Source organism: Anomalospiza imberbis, chromosome 3 (assembly GCF_031753505.1).
Source record: "Anomalospiza imberbis isolate Cuckoo-Finch-1a 21T00152 chromosome 3, ASM3175350v1, whole genome shotgun sequence".
In the NCBI taxonomy this organism is placed as follows: domain Eukaryota; kingdom Metazoa; phylum Chordata; class Aves; order Passeriformes; family Viduidae; genus Anomalospiza; species Anomalospiza imberbis.
In genome coordinates this window covers 65,660,648-65,683,336 of record NC_089683.1, presented here as the reverse complement: position 1 = coordinate 65,683,336, position 22,689 = coordinate 65,660,648, and the positions used below count along the sequence as shown (strand labels likewise).

General features: G+C 40.6%; 1 protein-coding gene across 1 annotated transcript in view; it reads right to left on the bottom strand.

The window, feature by feature from the left end:
* Window positions 1–22,689, bottom strand: part of UTRN (utrophin) — a 302,322-nt gene that overhangs the window by 266,447 nt on the left and 13,186 nt on the right. The window contains exon 2 of the mRNA XM_068184872.1: window positions 12,409–12,470. Coding sequence (XP_068040973.1) covers window positions 12,409–12,470 — 62 coding nt within the window. The remainder of the gene's footprint in view (window positions 1–12,408; window positions 12,471–22,689) is intronic.

Sequence of the window (22,689 nt, the reverse complement as noted above, 5' to 3'; positions counted from 1 at the left end):
GGATAACAGAAATGGAGGTGCAGATAAGCCTCTTCTACAGTTCATAGTATAATACAGGAGGAGATCAGCCACAGAGTAATCAACCCAGATGCCAGTAAAATTTAGTATACATTTGGTTTGCAACACCACACTGAAGACAGTAAAAATAGGTTGCTAAAGGCACAAGGAAATTGTTCATGTGACCAGAAAAGCAAGCAGTAAGAGCTAACAGAGGTTTCTGGATGCAGAAATAGTCAAACATTCATTGTGACAGCAAAAAACTAAAAAAACCCCAACCAAACAAACTTCTTAGTCATTGAAGTGTGGGCCTCTTCAGAGCAGAGGGGGAAAATAACTTCCACTAACCTGCTAGCCACACTTTTTATGAAGCCAAGGGTATGGTTGGCTTTCTGAGCTGAAGCACACATTGCTGTCTCATGTGCAGTTTTTCATCCACCAGTACCCCCAAGTCCTTCTCTGCAGGGCTGCTCCTAATCCATTCATCTCCAAGTCTGTACAGATACTGAGGAAGGCCATGACGCAGGTGCAGGCCAGGACCACGTACCTGGCCTCGCCAAACTTCACAAGATTCATATGGGCACCCTTCTCTAGGCTGAAGTCTTTCTGGGTGATTTCCATTCCCACTTGCAAATCAACTGCACTTGCTCAGAGTGGTGTCATCTGCAAACTTGCTGAAGGCATACTCAAAGCCACTGCATGTCATTGGTGATATTGAACCCTTCAGATCACATTATGGACCCCTGAGGGACAGCACTTATTTCTGATCTCCATTTGGACATTGAGCAGTTGACTGCAAATCTTTGGATGCAGCTGCCTAGGCATTTTCTCATTTATTTAACAGTCCATTTATCAAACCCCTATCTCTCCAATTTAATGACAAATGATGTTGTGGGAGACACCATCAAAAGCCCTACAGAAAGAAAGCCTTTATAATTATACAATTAATTACAATTACATATAATTAGAACAGCACACACATATACAACACCAAAACTGAGAATGTTATAGCCATATATCCTCAATTAATATGTTGCCTTAGGTCCGGAAGTTAAAAAGGATTTGGAACTCCTGAAAAAGCAGAAAGATACCTCATTTAATACAGGGCAACAAGAGTATTGAGAGGATACAGCCTTCTTTCTTTGCTTCCATTCCCTCATTTCACATGCATGAAAATAAGCTGAATGACTTCCCACTTTCAGTCGTTCATTTCAACAGGTCATGGTATGTTTCACCCCTACGCAACACACCCTGCTGTGATGGTGGAAATAATTTAGATCTGCTTTCTCAGGAGAATGACTTTTCCATTTTGATGGCCATCAGAGCACCATGCTTTGCTGTCAGTTCAAAGAGTCAACAGAAGAGTATTAAGTTATTACTGCACACTAAACTACTCATTCCTGGTTTGTTCAAGTATCCACTATCCTCAAAACAGACAATGCAATATACAAAGCCTCTGTATTTAGTGAAGCCTAGCAAATGCTCTCTGAGGGAAAGTCAGCTCACAGGATATATTTTCCCACATGCAAGGTGACAAGTTTGCTAAGAAAGGGTTGCAACACCCACCCCACCAAGCCCATCACCACCTCCACAGAAGCACACCCACCAGGAAAGCTGGAAACCTTCAGCTTCCCACGCCCACCTGAATCCCATGTACACACCTGGTGGCAGCTGCCACCCAGGCAGCCTCAGCTGTCCCATCAGGGCACAAAGCCAGCCCTAACAGTCAGCTGATGTCCCAATGGAGCAGAGACTACACAGGCACAGCATCCTGCTCTGCTCACACTGCTTCCTCCCACTCATGCATTTTCCTCATACCTGAATGCACATTTCCATGCAGGATCTGCTATGTGAACCATATAGTCTGCAGTCAGAAATACCACTTCTCTGTCCTCCAGTGCAGCTGGATACTGGACTGCTTTCTTGGGATGCAATTTGACAGCAACTCACTGAGCTTCAGGAAGTCTTCTACTTTCTTTATTCAAACAGCTACAGATCCCAGCTTCTGACAGCCACATGACTCATGAAGTTTATTAAGCATAGAAGGGTGCAGGAAAATAATTTCTCTAAATGGCAACCCCAAGTGATAGTCCCATACCTTTATTTCCCAAAAGATGACAAGGGAAAGCTCTGGAGCAATGCTGACGAAGCAGCTATGCATGTCCTCTTGTGCCAGGTACGAGCCAGCCCTGAGCCAAGCCAGGCTGCTGCCATCACCCTCTCTTTGTGATAAAACCCATGCAGAGCCCCATCACCTCACAAGTAGTACCCACCACCGAGCCTACTGGGGCAGGCTGCTGTGGCAGTGCAAGGCAATCTGGGAGCTGCACTACATGGCCTCTAAGGCTGGACCTGTACTTCTAGTCCAGGGGCCATGAACCCTGGCTCTGACCCAGCAGTCTGACTACCATCAGGGCACCTGTTCCATGCAGACTGCACTGGGGGGAAGCAGGCAGCCCTGAGACCAGCTGGGGCAGGCTGGTGGGCTGCTGTAAGAGCCTGGGCTCTGGGTGAAGACAGAAGGTGAGGCATGGTGCTCTGCAGCTTGCTTCCTTCACCATATCTACCCACATCCATACTGCTCACTCCTAACACCCAGAAAATAATCTGGCCTTCTGAAAAATGAAGTCTGTAACCACAGATACACACACAAATAAATACACAATCTGCAGTATGCAAAAAGCACATGCATTTCTCTCTCTGTAGAGTCTTGTCTGGCATACAGAAATTTCTCTTTTTCAGAACTAACATTTTACTCACTTTCTAAATACTTAAAGACTACACAGGTACAAAGTAGTTCAGCCCCTGCCAGCATCCTGTAAGGAGAAGCAGTCCATCACTGAGCATAATGGATCGAGAAATTTAAGTATTTGTCTTATAAGAAAGTGACAGTGACAAACCATAGCAAGCCCTTCACAAGGGCAAATGGCTAGTCGTGGTTGTGTTGGTAAGTACTTCAAGAGCAGCTTACATTGTGCTAAGCACTGTACAAATACGAGGCAGCTAATGGGTCCTTTCTCAAAGACAAAATAGAGTCCAGTTTACACTACAAAGACAGCATAAAGGACTGGCAGGGACACACTCTGTACCACAAGATCTGTGCCGGTTCAGGGTGTAAAGCATTCACATCCCACTCACTGAACACTTTTATCAGTTAACAGAAGGTAGTTTTTCTCAGCTTTGCTTATGTTTGCCGCAAGAGCAGAAAAAAACAAACCAAAAAAATCCTGGCAGAAATCTCTTTCCCTCAGCCTGTTCAAGTAGGCTTTGCCAGCAGAGCTGTACACACAGTTACTGTAACAGACACAAGGGCTTGATAAAACAGACAAAAGAACATAATTAACAGACTTAGAAAGAGGCAGTGTTGGTTCCCCAGTGCTTTAAATGAGCACTGATAGCAGAAAAGGAGTTGAATCACTTAACATGGCTGGTGTGAGGGAAAGAGGAAGAGGAAAAAGGAAAGGGAAAGGGAGGTAGAGCAAGAGAAAGGAAAGTTTAAAAAAAAAAAGCTAGAGACTGTACATAAGCTAAGGGCTAGGCTTGCTTTTGTTCTCATGAACTTTGCATGGTGACAACATTTGTTATGCACCACTAGGTACGTACACAAGGATCAGAACCAGATCCAATGCATCACGTTACATTTACTCCAACAAACATTTTGGTGCCAGCCTTTGTGTGAACACAAGTAAGGGAGGGAAGAGACAAAGAACTTTTGCTAGTTATTCACAGCAGAAACCACTTTTTCTGTTGATTTATCTCATGAGGAAGCAGCAGTTTATTAATGATCTCTGAGGTAGAAACCAGATGACACCATAGGTACACAAGGCCAGGCACCTCAGGCATCAGTTTTACGCTTTCCAGCAAGATACCGGAACTATTTGGGAAGGAGATACCACACGCAGTGTTCTCACACCAGCTGCCCTCATATGCCCCTTTGGCTGTCTTTAAAGTCCCTCTACCTGGATCAGGTTTAAGTGGGTGACTCACACTTCCTTGTGTGCATCTAGAATTACTCACAACGAAGAGCCAACCAGGCTAGCCAACATGACTGTGCAGAAATCATTCCTTCTCTTTGCCAGAAAGCATTCCCAGGAAATGAAGAAAGATATAAACAAAATCCAGATCAGATGTAAGTCATCCAGTGCTGCTGACAGTCAAAAGCCCAGCCATCAACACTTAGAGTGTGTTCTACTAAAGCCACCACAGCTACAAGGCAGTGATCGTTCTTGAGTATGTTCTACAGTAGAACATTCTTAATTGTCCCTTTATTACCAATGGGGAACTGTATCAAACTGAGCCAAGTCAGAGGAAAAAAAGGGAGTCACAAATTTTCAGTAGGACAAAGCCACCTTTTTTCAAACACCAGCTGTTATTTATCATTGTATCATGACTACTGAAGTTCTTTATTCTTGAACATGAAATTATATGCAAAGGCAATCATTAAAGAAGGTTAAATGTTTACCTAGTTGTTTAATTAGAAACACAAAATTTTCTCATATCAATTATCTGTAGCAGACAATTTACCTGTGCTTTAAATCAATAATTATTGAAGCTACATTATTAAACCTAACTTTTTCAATTAATAAATGCCAAAGAGATTGGAGAATAAGAGATAAGCCACGTCTATTTCACATCCTCCTTGGTATACTGATTCAGACCTTCTAGTCACAACATTAAAACCAGCATAAAAGGTCCTCTCAGTTTCACAATTAATGCACACTGGCTATCACCAGGAAAGTAGCACATTTCATAAAACCATACAAAATACCTTCACCACTAAGGGAATGCAGCAGACAAGTTCCAGCTGCTCAGAACAGTGCTGGGGAAAGCCCTGATTGCCATTTACACTATCTGCCACTTCAGGAACACCAAAACAACCTGAAAAGACATAGAAAGCAGTAGATACTGATTTTCCATCAGATTCTTCTATCTTCAAATGTCACTTTTATGAAGTTAAGAGTTGTTTTAATTAACTGTTTTTAACCAATATATGACAATTTTTAACATCTAATAAGATGATCAATACATAGGTCAAAGCAGTAGTAGAACTGTAAAGACCCCTTTCCTTTGAGAATGGACAAGTATTGGAGAGGTTGGGCTCTTAAAAGACAGCATGAACCATTCATAATGTTCAAGTACATTCCCAGGGAACTCATGGTAACCAGTTTAAACTCAAACAACACAGGAGCAAGAACTACACTTTATCATGACCAAGACCAAGTAAAAAACATGTCATGTTCTGCTACATCATAAGGCCAGCACATGGGAACTCAATGTGGGAAACTAATCAGAAAGCAAAAATGTCATTGCATAAAGTAAACAACCACGTCAACAAATAATCTTGCCAGTTTCTAATTTAAAACCATAGACAATGTTTACAGAAGTATTTTTACTAAAATGTGGTACTTTTTTCCATTCTCCTTCCACTAACATGCAGAGTTATAAGACATCACACACAAATACTAGCTATACTGTGATAGATACATTTTCACTGAATATATTCTGCTCCACGCTGAATACTTCCAAGGAGTTGTGGCATCTCAACACAACACTAGTAACAAAACTATGATTTCAAATACCAAGTAAAGCAAATAGATAAAAAGTTATGATTATAAGAGTAAGACACTTTATAGACCAAATTATTTTTAACTACTGGTGCTCAAAAATAAAATAGTTACAAGCAACTAAATAGCTATTTAAAACCCCAGACTAACAGGGGGTGTCAGGGGGAAGTAATACTCATCACTGAGATATGCTGGAAATTTTGATTCTACTAGATGACAGACATGAGTTTAAGAAGCAGCAAAGCTGAAAGGCTAAAGATAGTTCAATTCACAGAGCACCTAAAATACTCAACTGACAACATGACCGAAGGAGGGAAGATCTATATCAGTGCAATTAGCACCGCAAGGCATCAGTAACTCTGTAGGTCTTTCTCTCCCCAGTGTATTTATTAATGCATTTACATAAGCCTATGTTACAATAACTTGTTTAATGTAACACTACTAACCTCAGTTTGCAATTAAGCCTCATTACATAACAGTACCAGCAGGGGCAGCTGGGACCCTGCTTACCACTGACAGTTATTTCTCTTGTAAGACTGAAAGGTTATCCTATTATTTATAGTTTTTCAAGCCAGATAACTTCAATTGGACCCTTAAAAAATTCCTACTAACCAGGTTGACTATTCTCATTGGCAGCTAACAGGTAAAGGAACAGATTTGCTTTGGTTCAGCTCTAGTGCTTGAGAAGGTCCTACAAACCCTCCAACAACTGGGATGATAACCAAGCTCAAGAATCACACCCAAACCCAGAGCATTAACCAAGTCAGCAATACTTACAGCCCATATTTCTATACCAAGCTTTCAGGTCCAGCAAGGGAGATGCTGCCCACACCTTGTTCTTAGAGCAGAAAGCAGTAGAAATTGAAAGGAAGGCAGAAAATGGACAATTTTTTGCTGCGGCTATATCTGGGAGAGATCACAAAATGCTACATATTATTGTTTTTATGCTAGAAAGTAGTCATCCTTACCATAACTCACAACCTATTAGAGAAGAAAAATTTACTTTCATGCTTCTTGGCTAATACATATGCTAGGCCTAGAAAGGCTTATTTGGTCTTCTCATAAAAAGATACAATGAAAAAAAGCACACAAAAAATTGACTTTTTCAAGGCTGTCTCATGCAAATGTTAATTCTTTCCCACCCAGATTACTCCTCTTTTCTACCAAGGCTATTGCTTTTTAAGCTTTGCTGTCTTTGAGTGAAGTTACATTTTACAGTTTAATCCAGCATTGAAAAATATCATAAGCAATTAGACTGTAGAATATTTTACCAGTCATCAAGTATTTCCTTGTTTGCACCACAAAAACTGCACTGCAAAAAGGACTAGACACCCCTTAGGTGATGTCACCTTGGACAAACAGAATTGCCTAATCAATATTTTGATCTTTTTTCTTGCATGACTAATACACTGAACTCCATAATTCTCCTTCCCCCCCCAAAAAAAAAACACTTCTGAAATGTCTTTGATCTCAGGTATCGCAGGTCATGTGAAATTAGTTATCATGAATAGGTATAATTTTGCCTTTAAAAAGATTTATCACAGTTGCTAAGGGTCAGCAATGGAGCTGCAAAATGTCTTCAGAAGAACAGGACCTGACATTTACCACTATGACAAAACAATCCTTAGAGGAAAGAAAATTAAGGAGCAGAAATAGAGGAAAACATCTATTCTACACACCACACAAAAAGCTAAAAGAAGACTTTGCAGTTACCAAATGCATTAATGCCTGGTATAATGAGGAATTAACTGTTTCAATTTTAAGATGCACATAAAGCCACAACACCCCAAAGCACTCCAAGTACAACTCATCAATTCTCTGACTGGCCTCTCTACTCTCCTCTTCCTTTGGTGTCCTTCCAGGGGAGGGGACATATCAGAGCCAAGGAGAGGAAATGTGCAGGAGCCCCACACTGAGCATTTGCCTTCTCAAAGGCTAACTTGGAGCTCAGCCCTGAAGGATGCATTCTGGTCTCAAGCTGCACCTCCTCATCTTCTTTACTCCAGCCCTAAAGTCAAACATCTTTTTGGAAGACCACAGAGTAGGAAAAAGAGCTTAAGATGCTGTAAAAGTGTGGGGTGTCTGGCTTTATTCACACTGGCAGATCCTGCCCTGGCTCCAAGCCCTGTCAGTGCTGGCCAATGCAGATGTCAGGGCACTAGCACAGGACCTGGAGGAGCAGAATCACAAATACATGCACCAAGAACACTGCAAATGCACAAGTAAAACTGTATAAGGCTTCTGTACATAAAAAAAAGAAATTGAGCTTGTATTGGAAAGCAAAGGGAACACATGATGGAAAGGAAAGGGAGGCCCAGCACTCAGGCATGTAAGAGCTTTGAATGCAGTTCCTGACACGTTGGAACAATGCTCCAGCTGACTCCATTCAACAGCCTGCCATATCCAAGACTTATAACTGAGGGGTAGGGAAATCTAGTGTCATTTTCACTGAATACCACAAATCTCTGGGCTTTTATGCTCTTTTTGCACAGCACAACCTTCCTAGCAATAAAGCTTTTTTTGCCATCCCTGTAGGAAAATTTCCCAAATGTGAAGAAACAAGTTTTTGGTAAAAAGACACTGCTTCAGTTTGCCAATGCTAGATCTGTATACTTCCTCTAGTGAGTGACAGCACTAAGTTCCGACAGGCTGTGACAGACCTGACTCCATAGGTCTAAATTAAGTTAGGGAATCATGTTTCTTGTGCTGAGTCTGTGCTCCACCTGCCAAGCTCAAGAAGAGCAGAGGAGGAGAGGAACCAATCTGAAAGCAAACTTGGAAAAGTACCACCTTGGAAAATGAGAAAAACTAAAGGCAGCAAAGACTGATTCCTGCAAGAAGGTGAAGGGAGGGCAAGGTTAGTACCGCTGAGACAAAGGGACATGCAAAAATAGGACTGACCACACAAGCATAAAATCCTGTAAAGGCAGGAGAGGGGAAATGAAGGGCAGATGGAACAGATCTGGAGTTTTAAAAAGAAAAACTGGGTCTTGATGGGGAAAAAAGTATAGTGACAAAGGCAAAAGTGGGTATGAAATAGGCAGTGCAGCCAAACTCCAGATTTGCAAGGATTTGCCAGACAGGCAAGGCTTCTGACATGAGAGGGTGTAATAGTGAGGGGAAAAAAAACCCAAACAAACATACCAACCAAAAACAGGGTCAGAGAGCAGGAGTAAAGAAAGAAAACAGGGCAGAAAGCATTGTACTTGCAGGATCCTAAAGTGGGACACAAGGCTCCTGAATTCTTTAACATACCTATCGAGTTTCTAGAAACCTTCTGTAGTTGCAAGTGTGAGTATCCAATTACTTTGCTCTGAAATTATAAGCTGAATCATCAGAGATCTGTAAGATGCAGTTAAAAATCCAAGGCCTGCTGATAAAAACATCTAAGTAGACAAAGATTGAAGCTATTTAGATATTTGGATAAACTAGGGTTTATTACAAAATCTTTGTTCATTTTCTCTTTACCTGTGTGAAGCAAATAACATAGGGGTTCTGGGGCACTACATTATCCTCCAGACTTAAATTCAAATTCCACTGTTAGCCAGAAGTTCCCCTGTAACTCATAATAATCATTTAAAACACAATTTTGCATGCAATTACTGTGTGCTGGATTAAGAGACTTCCTTAGATCACTAAAGCCAGTCCTTGCTAACACAGGCATAATCATCTTCAAGTCCCTTTTCTATGCTGATCAAGCTCCATCTGAAAACCAGCTAGATATTTTGGATGGTTTGATTGAGTTTGCAGAAGAGATGAACCCTCTGAATTCTGTCATCAGGATCAAGAGCTCTGTTTTATATCAAGATAAGTCAAAGAAATGCTAAATCCTCTGGGACAACTTAGCTGAAGTCTCAAATTGGGCACTAAAAATTAGTAGCCAGTTCTGATGTTTACCTTAATTTGCAGTGGCTAAAAACACTGTGACAAGATAGCACTTCTGCATTGCAGAAAGGTGTTCTGAAAATAACATACTGGTAAAGTATTAATGAAGATTAATATAGAAAGGGATAAAAGGATAGAAAGCAATCCTACATTGTGTAAAGAACATATATCAGCTATCCATACAACTAGATGCTTTAATTGGTAAGGCTATACCACAGGAAAACAGCTAAATCTGACTCTTGAAATTAGACTAGACAGAGAAATGGAAAAAATACAGTAAGTAAAAACATCACATGGCTTTATAAACACACACTGAATGCTCTGCCTCAGTATTTATTTGAGCATAAACTTCCCTATTGGTTAAAGCTTGGTAACATACTATTCCTCCAACGATTTTTATTCCCTTTAATTTTAACAAAATATCCTTACTACACAGCCATCATAGGCTTGTGAGTTGTAGTGTGTGCAGCTCTCCTAAGGTATGTCTAAGAGACCACTGAGTCTTGGCTGAGTATATTTATTGACCTTAAAATGATGCACTTCAAATGTTTGTGCCTTGATTTCAAACAACACACACAAATAAATGGCATTGTTCTAGCAGAGTTTAAACCAAGAGTGCAAAACCAATTTACTGTACTGGGAACTACACCAAGAACTCTTATCTCACCCATCAGGGTACCAAAGCAGGCACCTCACAGCACACTTGAGATACTTCAAGTGTTTTACTCACCTACCTATTCTCTAATGAGAGAAGGAAAAGACACTGCTCTTGTTCTAGATTCTTTGTAAAACCTTATTGAATTGACTTAAACCAAACTCAGCATTATGCAATTTTATAAATTTTTGTATGCTAAGTTAGTTTATAAAGGCTCAACAGATTACTTTTTATTTGCTTAAATGAAGTACAATATAATTAACATGGAAGGACAAGTAAAATTCTTGGAATGAAATTTGCAATTCCACACAAAATACCTAAGTTACCATTCTGTTTTCTGCAATGTAAGTTGGATTACATTTAACTAACCTATAAAATCTCTTTACCCTACTAAGCAGCTAAATCAATCTTTGACAAAAAAGGAATTTTAAACAATCCAAATGACTTGGTACATAAAAAAACTTTGACACAACAGGACTGAAATCGGTCCCTTTCTATTTTTAAGGTATAGTTGAAACTAGGCTTTCTTACATAAGGTGATTTCTACTTAACACCATCATTTCCCTTGCAATTTGAACATGTCAGTCTTAATAAATCAGTGTCTTGTCATGCCAAAATAGCCCTGCTCAAGTTTGAATTGGACATGCAGCAGTTGGGAGTATGTCCTTTTATAGGAGTCTCTTTAATCATTAACACGGCTTTCATAGCTTCAGGTGTTTAATGGGCCGTGAAGTTACAGAGTTACAAAGCTATAGTTACTTCAAATCCTGTGAGTATCTGACCATACCCTGTCCCAGGGAAATCCAGGAGCTTAGCAGGATCTGTCTGATTATGCAGCATAGAAGGAAAAACGCTGTATAAGTTACATCCCTGCGACTACAAGCAGAATGACTGAAAACTATTTTACCTTCTTCAATACAATGCCTACAGCACTCACATATGAGTCACCTGGCACATTCTCAGTATGACTGTCATTCATTCCCAGTATCACTGTCATTTCCATGTTCATGCCATCTCTACGCCAACTATATGACTACAGTCAGTCCTTTGTTTCTCACCACATTTTCTTTCCTTACATGATCCTGCCCTGCCTAATGCTCCTCCTGCAGAACCACCACTCCTCTGAGCAGCAATCAAAAGCTGAGCATAGAGCAACCAGTTACCCACACACACTCCTCCTCTAAAGAGCAAACTAGCCAAGAATGCATTGGATGAAGAGTGCAGGATATCAGCTTTCACACAAAACAAACCCAAGCCAAAATGATTCAACCAAGGCCACAAGCCTTGCATTGCCCAGTGTCCTGTTGCACAGGAAGGAAATGAAGGTAAAAATTCCTTACATTATGATCAAGAACTTCAGAAGGACAGCGGTCCAGAAGCAGCCACTCATTGCTAAAGCACTGTTACAGCTTTATTAAAAAAAAAAAACCCAACCAACCAAAAAAAAAAACCAAAAACACCACCACCACCAAACCACACACACCCCCTTCCTTTATATCTGTTTTCAGGATTTCACATGCATGCCACTTTTCAGTAAGAGTTAAATAGCAGTTATTCCATTTGCAGCACCACACTAGGTAGAAAAAAATAATGAGTTTTCCATGAAAATATTCCAGGTTCTTTCACACACTTAAACTGTGAAGTAGGAAAACTTTCCACAGACGCTTATGTTCCTGGGCAAAATGTCATTTTTCCCTATCAGCAGAACAGTGTAAAAAGCAGGCTTTAAATAGCATTCCAAAGCAAACGTCACTTCCTTTATCATCCCAAACCATGAAAGATCCTCAATAAGTTTCAAGCCAGTAAAGAGAATTAAAATGAGAACTGTACAGCATGAGAGCTGAGGAAAATTCAAAATGTGCAAGTAATTATATAAAACTTCAGTCAAGGCTCGAGTAGCAACACCAGGTGGCTTCAACCAGAGGTTTGCAGAGTGAGTAAAGCTGACTCGGTAACAGAGTAAACACAGTGATGAAGGTTCAAAATCTTCTGCAATGCACTCTGAAAATTGCACACAGAAATAAACTAAACCAAAACTAAACAAAACCAAACAGGCATGCTCATGCAAATAACTATTCTGGTATATTAAAAAATAGACTCTTTCATTTTTTCTTAAAACAGAGTATGAAATATTTATGTGCATGAGGAAATTGAGGGAACAAACACTACTCTATTTTATCTGCTTTCACTACACACTGACATTTCACTAGGAATATTCAACAAGAGTAAGAGCAAAGTCTATTTAACCAAAATTATTCTAAACAGCGAACCAAACAAAATAAAGTAGCACATCCAAACCAACATTACCTTGGAAAACCGAGCATTTATCCATTTCGTAAAGGTTTTTTTCTGTACATCATTGTGTTCATCTGGAGAGAGAGAATAAGAAAACAATGAATGAAAGTGCATTCTTCTTAATCCTAGATTATTCAATACAGGTCACATTAAACACTGTCCTGAGAAGTGGGAGAATTTTTTGCCATATCTGTCAATAAAGCTGTACAACCATCCACAACACTGTTGTACTTGCAGAGTCACACAAATGTTTTGCCTTTGCTAGTAACCACAGCAGCTCCTTTGCATTAGAATCAGCCTCAGAGCACCTCCCAAGCGGGTTTCTGATGCATAAAATTCACAAGGTTCCCATCTGGTGAAAAACAACCTATGAAACCATGGGCTTTTAATTAACAGACTTTGTCAACACCTTTTTGCCTGAATGCATTATTCCAAAAGCTGCTGAAGCCCTTACTCAAGCTTCTGATGCAGATAATAGCCTCTGTGGTAGCAAAGTTGCTGGGACAACCCTTGAAGCACTGGCAGCCTTACCCACCCTCAGCCTGCTTTTGTACCCGGGTTGAGAAGCGTGTTAGTGATCAGTCACAGACAAGTTCAGCTAAGGTGTGGGAAGGGCTCAGCAGCCCTTCCCTTCAGACACCGAAGTACCACCACCTAGGGTCTGAGAGACAGCCAGAAGGACCCAGCAGGACAAGGACGAAGGGCAGGCAAGCGCCTGTAGGTCAGAGTAGAGGGAGGAGCAGTGGCCTCCAGCTGGGCAGAGAGGGCAGCTTCCCAGGATGCCTAAGGAAGCCATTTAGGAGTCACCTGCAATTTTACAGAGCCTGTCCCACTAAACCAGGGTGAGTCACCTCCAGCACAGGACAGACACTCCTGCCTGTATCACAGGACACATCAGGTAAATTACACTGAGCACTGCTAAAGGTGGGCCTGTGCTTTATCACCTGTACTTAAATGACAGTGAAATAACTGCTGACAACCAGACTAGGCAAGGGAGGTTTACCCAGTATGGATTTCCAGGTCTGCTTGCCGCAGACAAGAAAATACATATGTGCAGCATGTCAAAGGCTTTAACCTCCAAATCCCGGCACAAACCACAGCCAGGGCAGTCAGTGCCTTACAGCAGGCAAACTGTTGGACAGCAGCAGCCCAGATGAGGAGTCTCCAAGAGCTCTTCAAGACTCCACCAGCTTCTTTACAGACCAGTCTTGAGATACCCTTCAGGCAAACACAACACACTGCTGTCTGGAACGCTCTCTTGCAGAACCTCTTGGTGGCAGCTGACATCAATTTTTCCAGAATCTATTCCACAAAGTAGCAAACCACAAAGGTTTTCAGACTAACTGTCCCTGCACTTGGAATGAAGCCATAGAGAAAGCCTGCTTGCATCTCAAATTTTCTACTTCACTTTTTCATGCATGAAAATTTATGCATTCTGAAGCAATATCAGATGGCACTACTTACCAAAAAAGCACTACTTACAAGATCATATACATCAGCAGCAATTGAGACTGTTGTACAATAAAGTTTCATTAAAATCTACATATTAAAAAAAAATTTAAATCACAGAATACAACCAGAACATTTCTTATCTATATAACCTCAACGTTTCTCATTTCTGGCCCAACACATATTTGAAGCTCACACTGTCCATGTATTCACATCTAATATATCTAGCCAAAAAGCTGTTACACACAGAAACCAACAACCAGGTATGTTTTACCTAACAGCAAGGAATACTGGCTAAAGCTCAGTCCAGATACAAGAAGTCACATCAGTAAGAAATGAAGTGTCATGGCAGTTGAAAAACTTAAACTGTATGAAATTGCTCATATCAATCTAAATTAAAACCTTAGTTCTGGACTTCTTTTAGGCTACAGCTGAAAACCTGCTTAGGACACAAAGGTGCATGTCAGCCAGGAGCCATTGTTTCACCCTTCCATTCCTCTTCTCTTTGGCAGCTAAAGCTGATCCAACAGACCCTACTCTTGAGTCACACCTCAAGCTCAACCAGACATCAAAGCCCAAGGACTGAAAAGATTTTTCTGAGCAAGCTTCAAGATAGCTATAGCATGCCATGCTCAGAATGTTGAAACTCAAGGTATTGTTTCAGGGAAGTATAATTACATAAGATACCTCGTTAACCCTGTCTTTTCCTCTCCGTGGCATACAGTTCCTTGCCATCAAAGACACATAGAACCAAGTAACTTCCTGGTAGATCCTAAGTATCCGTTTCACAGGACCCTGGCAGGCAAGATGAAACTCAAAAAAATTTTAAAATATAATTAATCAATTTTTCACCTACAAGTCTGTTTTCTTTTTTTCCTTTTAAGACACAAGAATAGACTAGATTGGTCCAACTGCCACTGCTGGAGCAATGTTTTCCATTAGCTTTAACTGCAAACACAATTTATATTGAACATAGTGAGATTTAAACATATTTCTCCTTTTAAATATCATTCATTAACCAGTCTGCCCCTTTTGTGCCAACAACCTCAACTACACCCTTATGTACCACAATGCTTTCCTAAGGCTCCATCTGCCTTTTTCCTTCCTTAACCAAGGAAGTAACACCACAGTGAGACCAAGGAGTAACACCACAGTTCGAGGTATCACATTCTTTTAACGTTATTACTCCTTAGCATGATAAAGGCAAAGAACAGAGAGGCCAAAAACAGTTGTATGACTGTGTAAAAGGACAGCAACTGTTACGAAAAGGGTCCTGCATTTATAAATCCTGTGCAGTAGGAACTCTACACACCCCACCTCTTGGAGGGTTCAGCCCCTTCCTGAACACACGTATGGCAGGAGGTGATCGCTCTCCTCAGCATTCCCCAGCTTCAGCCTGCCAAGACTCCCTCAGCAGGACTTGCTCCCCAACACCACAGTCCAGTTTGTGGCAGTACTACTGCTAGGTGTGCTGCAGTACCACACACAGCACTTGCTAAAAATCCAGTCCCTTTCCTCTCTTTTCAAAAAGAGGGTTTTCCAGGAAGGGGAATGAAAAACATCCACCAAACCCCACATCTCTGATAATCATGAGCTACTTAGTCTTGATGAAAGATTTGGTGAACAAAAGAATATGAATGTATGTACTCCTACCATCCCCTAAGGAGCAGTGCATCCTTTCTATTTCTTAAGCAAGGAATAAGAAACCCCACAAGTCCCATCTTCCTAAAACATCCTGGTCAGTTATAAAATCCATAGACAACCATTGCCAGTCAGACTCTACTCTTATGTTTGCTTTACAGAAGCCTCAAACTAGGATTTTTTGTAACTGGCTATTACAGCTACAGTTTTGTCAACCTTTCTCCTGTAAATCCCTGGGAAAAAAAAAAAAAATTTGTAAGGCTAACCCCTGGAGGCTGACATTGTGATTTGAATAAGAAATTAGCCACATTCAGTAAAAAAACAATATCACCATTCGGCATGCACACAGCAATCCAGCCAGTCAACTTCTCACACAAGACATTAAAAATGACAGCAAGTTACAGCCCAGTGAGAAACAAATTCACCAAGTTGCTAAAACATTTGTTTCCTTTCACACTGCTGCAGCCTGACAATAAAAGCCAAGGACTGACTCGGGGCCAAATTCTGCTTCATTACCTACTGACTGTTTCCTCTCCCTGCCTGCCCTCCAGTCACTTAATGGACTAGTAATGGACAGTGGCAGAACAGTTTGTTCCTTTAAGAGGAAATAAAAACAAACCTAAATACACACACAAAACTCAACTCTTGTGATGACAAAAGAGAGAAGAAAAGCTTCCTATCCCAGATGCCTCTTTCTGTTACACAAGATGATATATGTCCCCCCAACTGCAGCGCTCTCGGAACAACCAGCTCCCGTGATCGGATGCCCAGGCTGTGCCCTGGCACTCAGTCGCCCCCAGCAGCCACTTCTGTAGCCTTACATACCTCCTCCACCCACAACACTGGCCTTTAATTTCGTTTGGGGCACCTTGAAAACACAGTTCAAGTCCAATCTATTACCTCGTGAATATCATGTTGGAGAGCAAAAATGAATCTAAATTATCTAAAAATAGAGGTAAAAACAAAAGCCTCACTGGACTGCAGTTTGTCCTCTACTCAACCTCTGTTTCATGCTGAAAGCGAACTTTCTTATTTCCCCAAAACACATTACATGCTTGCATGACAGAACTGCATTATTTAGCTTTTCAAAGACAGAAGTTATCACACCCAAAACAGCTGGCAGAACAGCACTAAAATGAAAATGCCCTGGAGAAGCATAGACTTGATTGGCAAATAAAGTATAGAAATTGCCCAACCACTCCAGCACACTTTACCAAGGGTCATCTCACATTTGAAGACTTAAATTTCCCTTCACCACCTCGTTATTTAGGCTCTCAGCAAAGGAATTTAGAAATAAAAGAAGGAATTAGCCTGTGGGTTTCAATTAAGACACTTGGAATGTAACAAAGTTAGAAACATCCCTTTGCCTAAGCCTTTAGGCAATTGGAGTATCTATCATAGATATCACCCCTCCCAGGACTTGGACACCTATGAAACCCTGACAACAGTAACAAAAAGAGGGATAAGGTTTGTATCCCTGGACAGAAAAAGCCTTTTGAAAGCAACTATCTTTTTGTCAAACACAGACTAATTCATATAGCAAAAGACACAAAACAAGCGCCTAAAATTTGAGCATGGAAACCAGCATAGTTTTTATCCCTGTTACCAAGAAACAAAAAGCCAAGCAAGCCATGAAGCACCAGTTTGTGACCACCAAGCTCACAGAAGCACCCCTGAGCTCATTGGGAGTACTGGCCACTGACTTTATCAACACAGAATAATCTTTATCAGCAGGTTTTGGGTTGAGCCTTTTTTAAGGATTGGGGGGAAAGGGGGAAGATAAGATATTTCGTTTTTTTAAAGGAACGAAAAGCAAAAGCTGAGATTGTTCTGCATATTCTCTCTTCTCTTGCAACACCAGGGTAGAAAAAAATAGCTCCAGCAACACATAATTTGCTTGTAAACTTTCACCTTTTTGCTGTAATTTTAATTTCTGCAATCAGTGGTATGCACAAAGCTTTCCCTCATTCCTTTTCCTTCTCTCTCCAAACTTCAGCAGTTAGGCAAAAATCAGAGCAATATTAATAGTGTATCTAACAAAAAAAAAAAAAAAAAAAAAAAGTTTTCTGTAGAAACCAAACTATAGGGTATACGAATTAGCAAAAAAAAAAAAGAAAATGCACCTCACTACCTGTTTCCCAACAGCAGACACCACCAAAAACAAGACACCATAGACAAGTAATGAGGACCACCCTCTGTTTCTCACCAAAGTGTACTGTAAGTTTAAGCTAAATTGTGTTTACTTCACAACAAAAAATCCCCCAGCAACTGATAACCTAGAGGAAGGCATCCTCACAGCTGAAGGAACATTAAAATAGCTGTTTCCATACCTCCCAACAAAAGCAACCTAACACACCATGCTGTGGTCTCAGCACATTGGAATGATGATTAAAAGGGAGGTATAGATAACCAAGCTCTCAGGAGACAGAAATAATGCTCAACAGAGAGCCTGACAGCCCACACTGGTCAGCCAGTGACCCTGCTGTTTTTATGGGATGACAGTGCAAACCCAAGAGCTGTAAGCAGTGTCCCCAGGCTGCTCCAGAATTGCAGGCAGTACACAAAGCTGCTGCATATGGTCACCAGGGCCAGAAACCCCACATGTCACTCCAACAGCTTGCAATGGGTCCCTAACATCAAGTCAAATCAAGCAGCATCAGCTCCCACTGCAATACAGCGCTGTGAAGCTTTCACATACAATACAAATACATTTAAGAACATATTTCACAAACTGCCCAGCACATGGAAAGAGAAGAGAAAGGCAGATAACTCCTGCCCAAAATCTACCAAAGATGTTTCTAAGCAACCAACAGGAAGGTGCTTAAAGAAAAAAAAGACAAAGTAAATTTATGAACACAAATAAGATCACAAACTAGATTTACTACAGCTGGTTTTGTTATGAGCACAAATTAGATCTTTGAATTTCTAAGCGGTTATAAAGAAAATGGAATCCACAAGTTGGTGTTAGCCATCTGCTCCTTTTTCTCTGCCCAAATTAGAACTATTATTAGGCTCACTTGCACTTGTGGAGGTGATTCATAGGATATAAGGTCAGATCGCTGTGCTCAACTAGCTTAATCTTCTGCATAACAGAAAAGCCATCCCCACAAAAAAGCCCCTCTGCATACCAGAAAGGAAGCAGAGACAACAGATGTCAGAGACCCTGCACAGGCACAAGTAAACAAGATTGTTTGGACAGAGAAGGAAGCCAGGGCATAAACTGTATATATGCAAGTTGCTCTCTTCTAGTTATGGCAGAGTTTCAAATCATCAGACATCACAAACAACCTTGTTTGAACATCTTCAGGAAACAATGTTCACAGCAAAAAAGACAATGTTATTTTTTTCTCTGTGACAAGCAGCTAAAGACAGTAGCACTGAAAAGTTATTCACAACACTAATTTTTTCTGCCCACTCATATTCCAGCATCTCTTCTATCCCAACTCTTTCAGTCAGAAGTTTTCCTATTTTTCTTTTCCAACAACCCAAAGGCTACAATCCTAAACTCTCCTCACTCCCCGTTTTTTCACTCCAAATATTAAAGCCCTTCCTCAGAGCTGCCTCTCTTTTACCAAAGTTCCTAGACTCTATCATCATTCCTCTCTAAATCTCTCTATCACAGCTTATCACAAGCTTATCACAAACAGAAGCCAGTTCTTGAGATTTAAATAGTAATACCTGGCTCCTACATATAACTACATGCTCCAATTTTCTAAATAGAAGACTAAGAATGTTTGGCCTCCTACATATCAGTGGATGTCCCATTAGTGCCAGCTCCTACCCACCTCTTCTCTGGTCTTTCACTGCAACTCCCACCCCATCCCAGCACACAGGCACAGGCTACAGGTAGCTGGGTATGCACCAGGTTGTCCTTCACATGCACATGCTGACTGGCATATTTGACTGGTATGTTCACACAACCTCTAGCTGCTTAATTAGCTTTACAACACACAATTAGGTTTATGAATACTGGATTAAACTTCCACTAGTTACTACAAATTGAACTAGTTGTGCAGGGGAAAAAAATAAAGACAGGAAGACAAGTTTAATCAAAGTATCCTACTTTCCTTGTGAAAATGGATTAAATCAATTGAGTTAAAATTTGTATGCTGTTAACATTTTCAAAATTACACAAGTGCTGTTTAGATGTTTCTGAAAGGAAGTTAACTAAGCATCTCTGGATACAGACTGTGTAGGACCCATTTCAGTGACAGCAGTGTACAGACTACAGTTATTTAAAAAGAAATGGCATTTATAACCCCATGGAATTTAAGTCTTTCCTAGCAATCCAGTATAGAAGACAATCATAAGATAACACCTTGAGCACTTGAGTTATGCAAAGGCAAGGTGTTAGCTTTCTGGGTTTGACTGCTTCAAATCTCTGACAGTATTTAGCCCTAAGACCAAAAAAAAAAAAAACCCAGCATATGTGTCCTAAAAAAAAAAAAAAAAAAAAAAAAAAAAAAAAAAAAACCACTTGTTTTCATAGTTGTATTTCATCTATGGAAGGTAATAAAAAAATTCCAATGATAATTCACTCAGAAATTAAGAAAAAAGTAAAGAAGTGTCCTTACAAAGTTTTAACACACTGTGACTTGGAACAAGATTTCTAGACCAAAACCAATGAGCATATACAGTTTATACACCCATTGCAATTTTGTTACTCTTATAATCACTGTAATACCAATGTAAGTTTTCTGGCAATTTCATGTGGATGTCTCAAGGATTAAGCAAGCTTTCACCTCTATGAATCCACTGCCTTTTGCATTGTTCCCAGAAAGTTTAGTAAAGTTTTGACGGAAGTGTTATTGTAGAAAGTACAACATGATAGAGGTCAGGAGGCAGCTTTGGAGGGCATTTGTCAAATCCAACTCCCCAGTCAAAGCAGGTTGCCAAGGCCATGTCCAGTCAGATTTTTAACATCTGCAGTGACAGAGACTTCACAACTTCTCTGAGCAACTAAGACAGGGTTTTAACAAAAATGGAGTTTCCTTTGTTTCGGTTTGCTCCCCTTCCCTCTCGTCCTTTCAATGGCCTCAGAGGAGCCAAACAACCTTCTTTGCCCCATCCTTTCAGATATTTATAAACTTCAGTAGCATCCCTTGGATTCTGATCCTTTTCTTCAGCTGAACAGTCCCAGCTCTCTGTCTTTCCCCATAGGAGAAATGCTCCAGTCCCTTCATCACCATCGTGACCCTCACTCCAGTATGTTCTCATCTCTCCCGTACTGGAGAGCCCAGAACTGGACCAAGTATTCCAGAAGCGCCATCACCAGCACTGAGTAGATGAGAGCACATCCAAGAACATGCAGCAGGCTCATGCCTAAAGGAATTACAGAGAAAGGAAGCAAGCTACTTTTTCACAAACTTGCCACCAGTATGCCCAGGCAGCCGAGAAGGTCAATGGCATCCTGGCCTGTGTAAGAAAGCATGGCCAGCAGGTCCAGAGCAGTGATTGTCTCCCTGTATTTGGCGCTGATGACACCACACCTCAAATCCTGTGTCCAGTTTTGGGCCCAGCACTACAAGAAGGACACTGAGACGTGGGAGTGAGTCCAGAGAATTGCAACAGTGAAGTGTTTTGAGCTCAAGTCTTATGAGGAGCAGCTGAGGGAGCTGGAGGTGTTTAGCCTAGAGAAAAGGAAGACCAGGGGAGACCTTATCACACTTTACAATTGCCTGAAAGGAGAGTGTAGGCAGGTAGGGTTCAGTCTCTTCTCCCAGATAACAAGTGACAGGACAAGAGGAAATGGCCTCCAGTTGCACCAGGAGAGGTTTAGACTAGATATTAAGAAAAACTTCTTCACTGGAAGGGTGGTCAAGCATTAGAACGGGCTGCCCAGGGAGGTACTGGAATCATCATCCCTAGAAGCATTCAAAGGGCATGTGAGCATAGCACTTAGCAATATTGTTTAGTGAAAAGCGAAATAATTTCACTTAACAAGCTATGTAACAAAGCTTCTACACACTTCTGTCCAGCTTATAACAATTGACTAGCACATTTCAATTCTTCACAACTAAGACTCATACCAAGTGATGTTACCCTTACACATTCCTGGACAGGCAATGCTTGGGAGACAGAAGTGGGGGAAACTGTTTCATACCAATCTTGACAACAAAGTTAAGCTCAGTCTTCACAGAAATCAAATAGACAAAAAAAGTTCAAAAAAGCAGAAATTGTTTATTTTGTTTCCAGACAGGCCAAGTCTAACCTTCTTTGGCTATTCCATTATTTCATCAAAGATCAGTCAGTGATGCCTGTAAATTATTTACCTTAGCCTATTAACCTTTGTTATTACTAAGATGAAACCTGAGACATAGAAGGTTTACAGGAACCCCCTAAAAGTCACATAGTGTAGTAGTGATCTAAAGATGAAGGAGAAGCAAGCAAAAAGAATAAACAGGATAACTAAAGAATTTAAATCCAAAATATTTGTTAGTGCAAACTACACCAAATACTCTTATTTCTATCCCTAAAATAATCCAGAAAGTTCACTACAGAAATGGTGACTGTAAGTGCCTGTTTTTAGCTTCACATTACCAACACAAAGAATGCTAAATGTCTTATGTTGCCACCCAGCCCTAGTGAGAAAGATTAAGTGAAAGGCAAGTCCAGTTCTTGAGATAAATGATTTCCTTTTCCCGTTACATTCCTTTGCTGGCCAAGGAATATTGCACCACTGGGGAATGTTCTGCACCTTTGTGCAGAAACCAGAATGCTAAGCAAACCTTTGAGCATTTTGCTTGTGACAAAATTACTGTTCTTCCTCTAGAGGCAAGAAGAAAGAAGAAAGTCATAAAGGTGTCTCAGCCACTTTGTGTTTTTAGTGACACATCTTAACAGAGAAAAAATAAAAGAGAAATTGGAGTAATATATTATGAATGGTCTCTTCTTATGGCTTCTGGCAAACATAAGATTTCCTTTTGTCATTTGATCAGTAAGTTAAGGCACTGCTAATCCTATATCCTAATTAAACTCTCATTTCCTTCCCTGGCTTAGTCATTAATTAGTCCCCAAAGCTGAAGCCCCTCCTGATTAACTGCTCTGAAAGTACATAAATTCTGTTTGGCAATCGCAGGACAAATATCTGGAACACATTAAACCAGGTATTTATGCAATCAAGCAAGCACTGACCACCACTGTGAGCCCACTGAGTATTTCCCACTTCAATATAGAAAGATCCTTACGGATATACCACTCCCA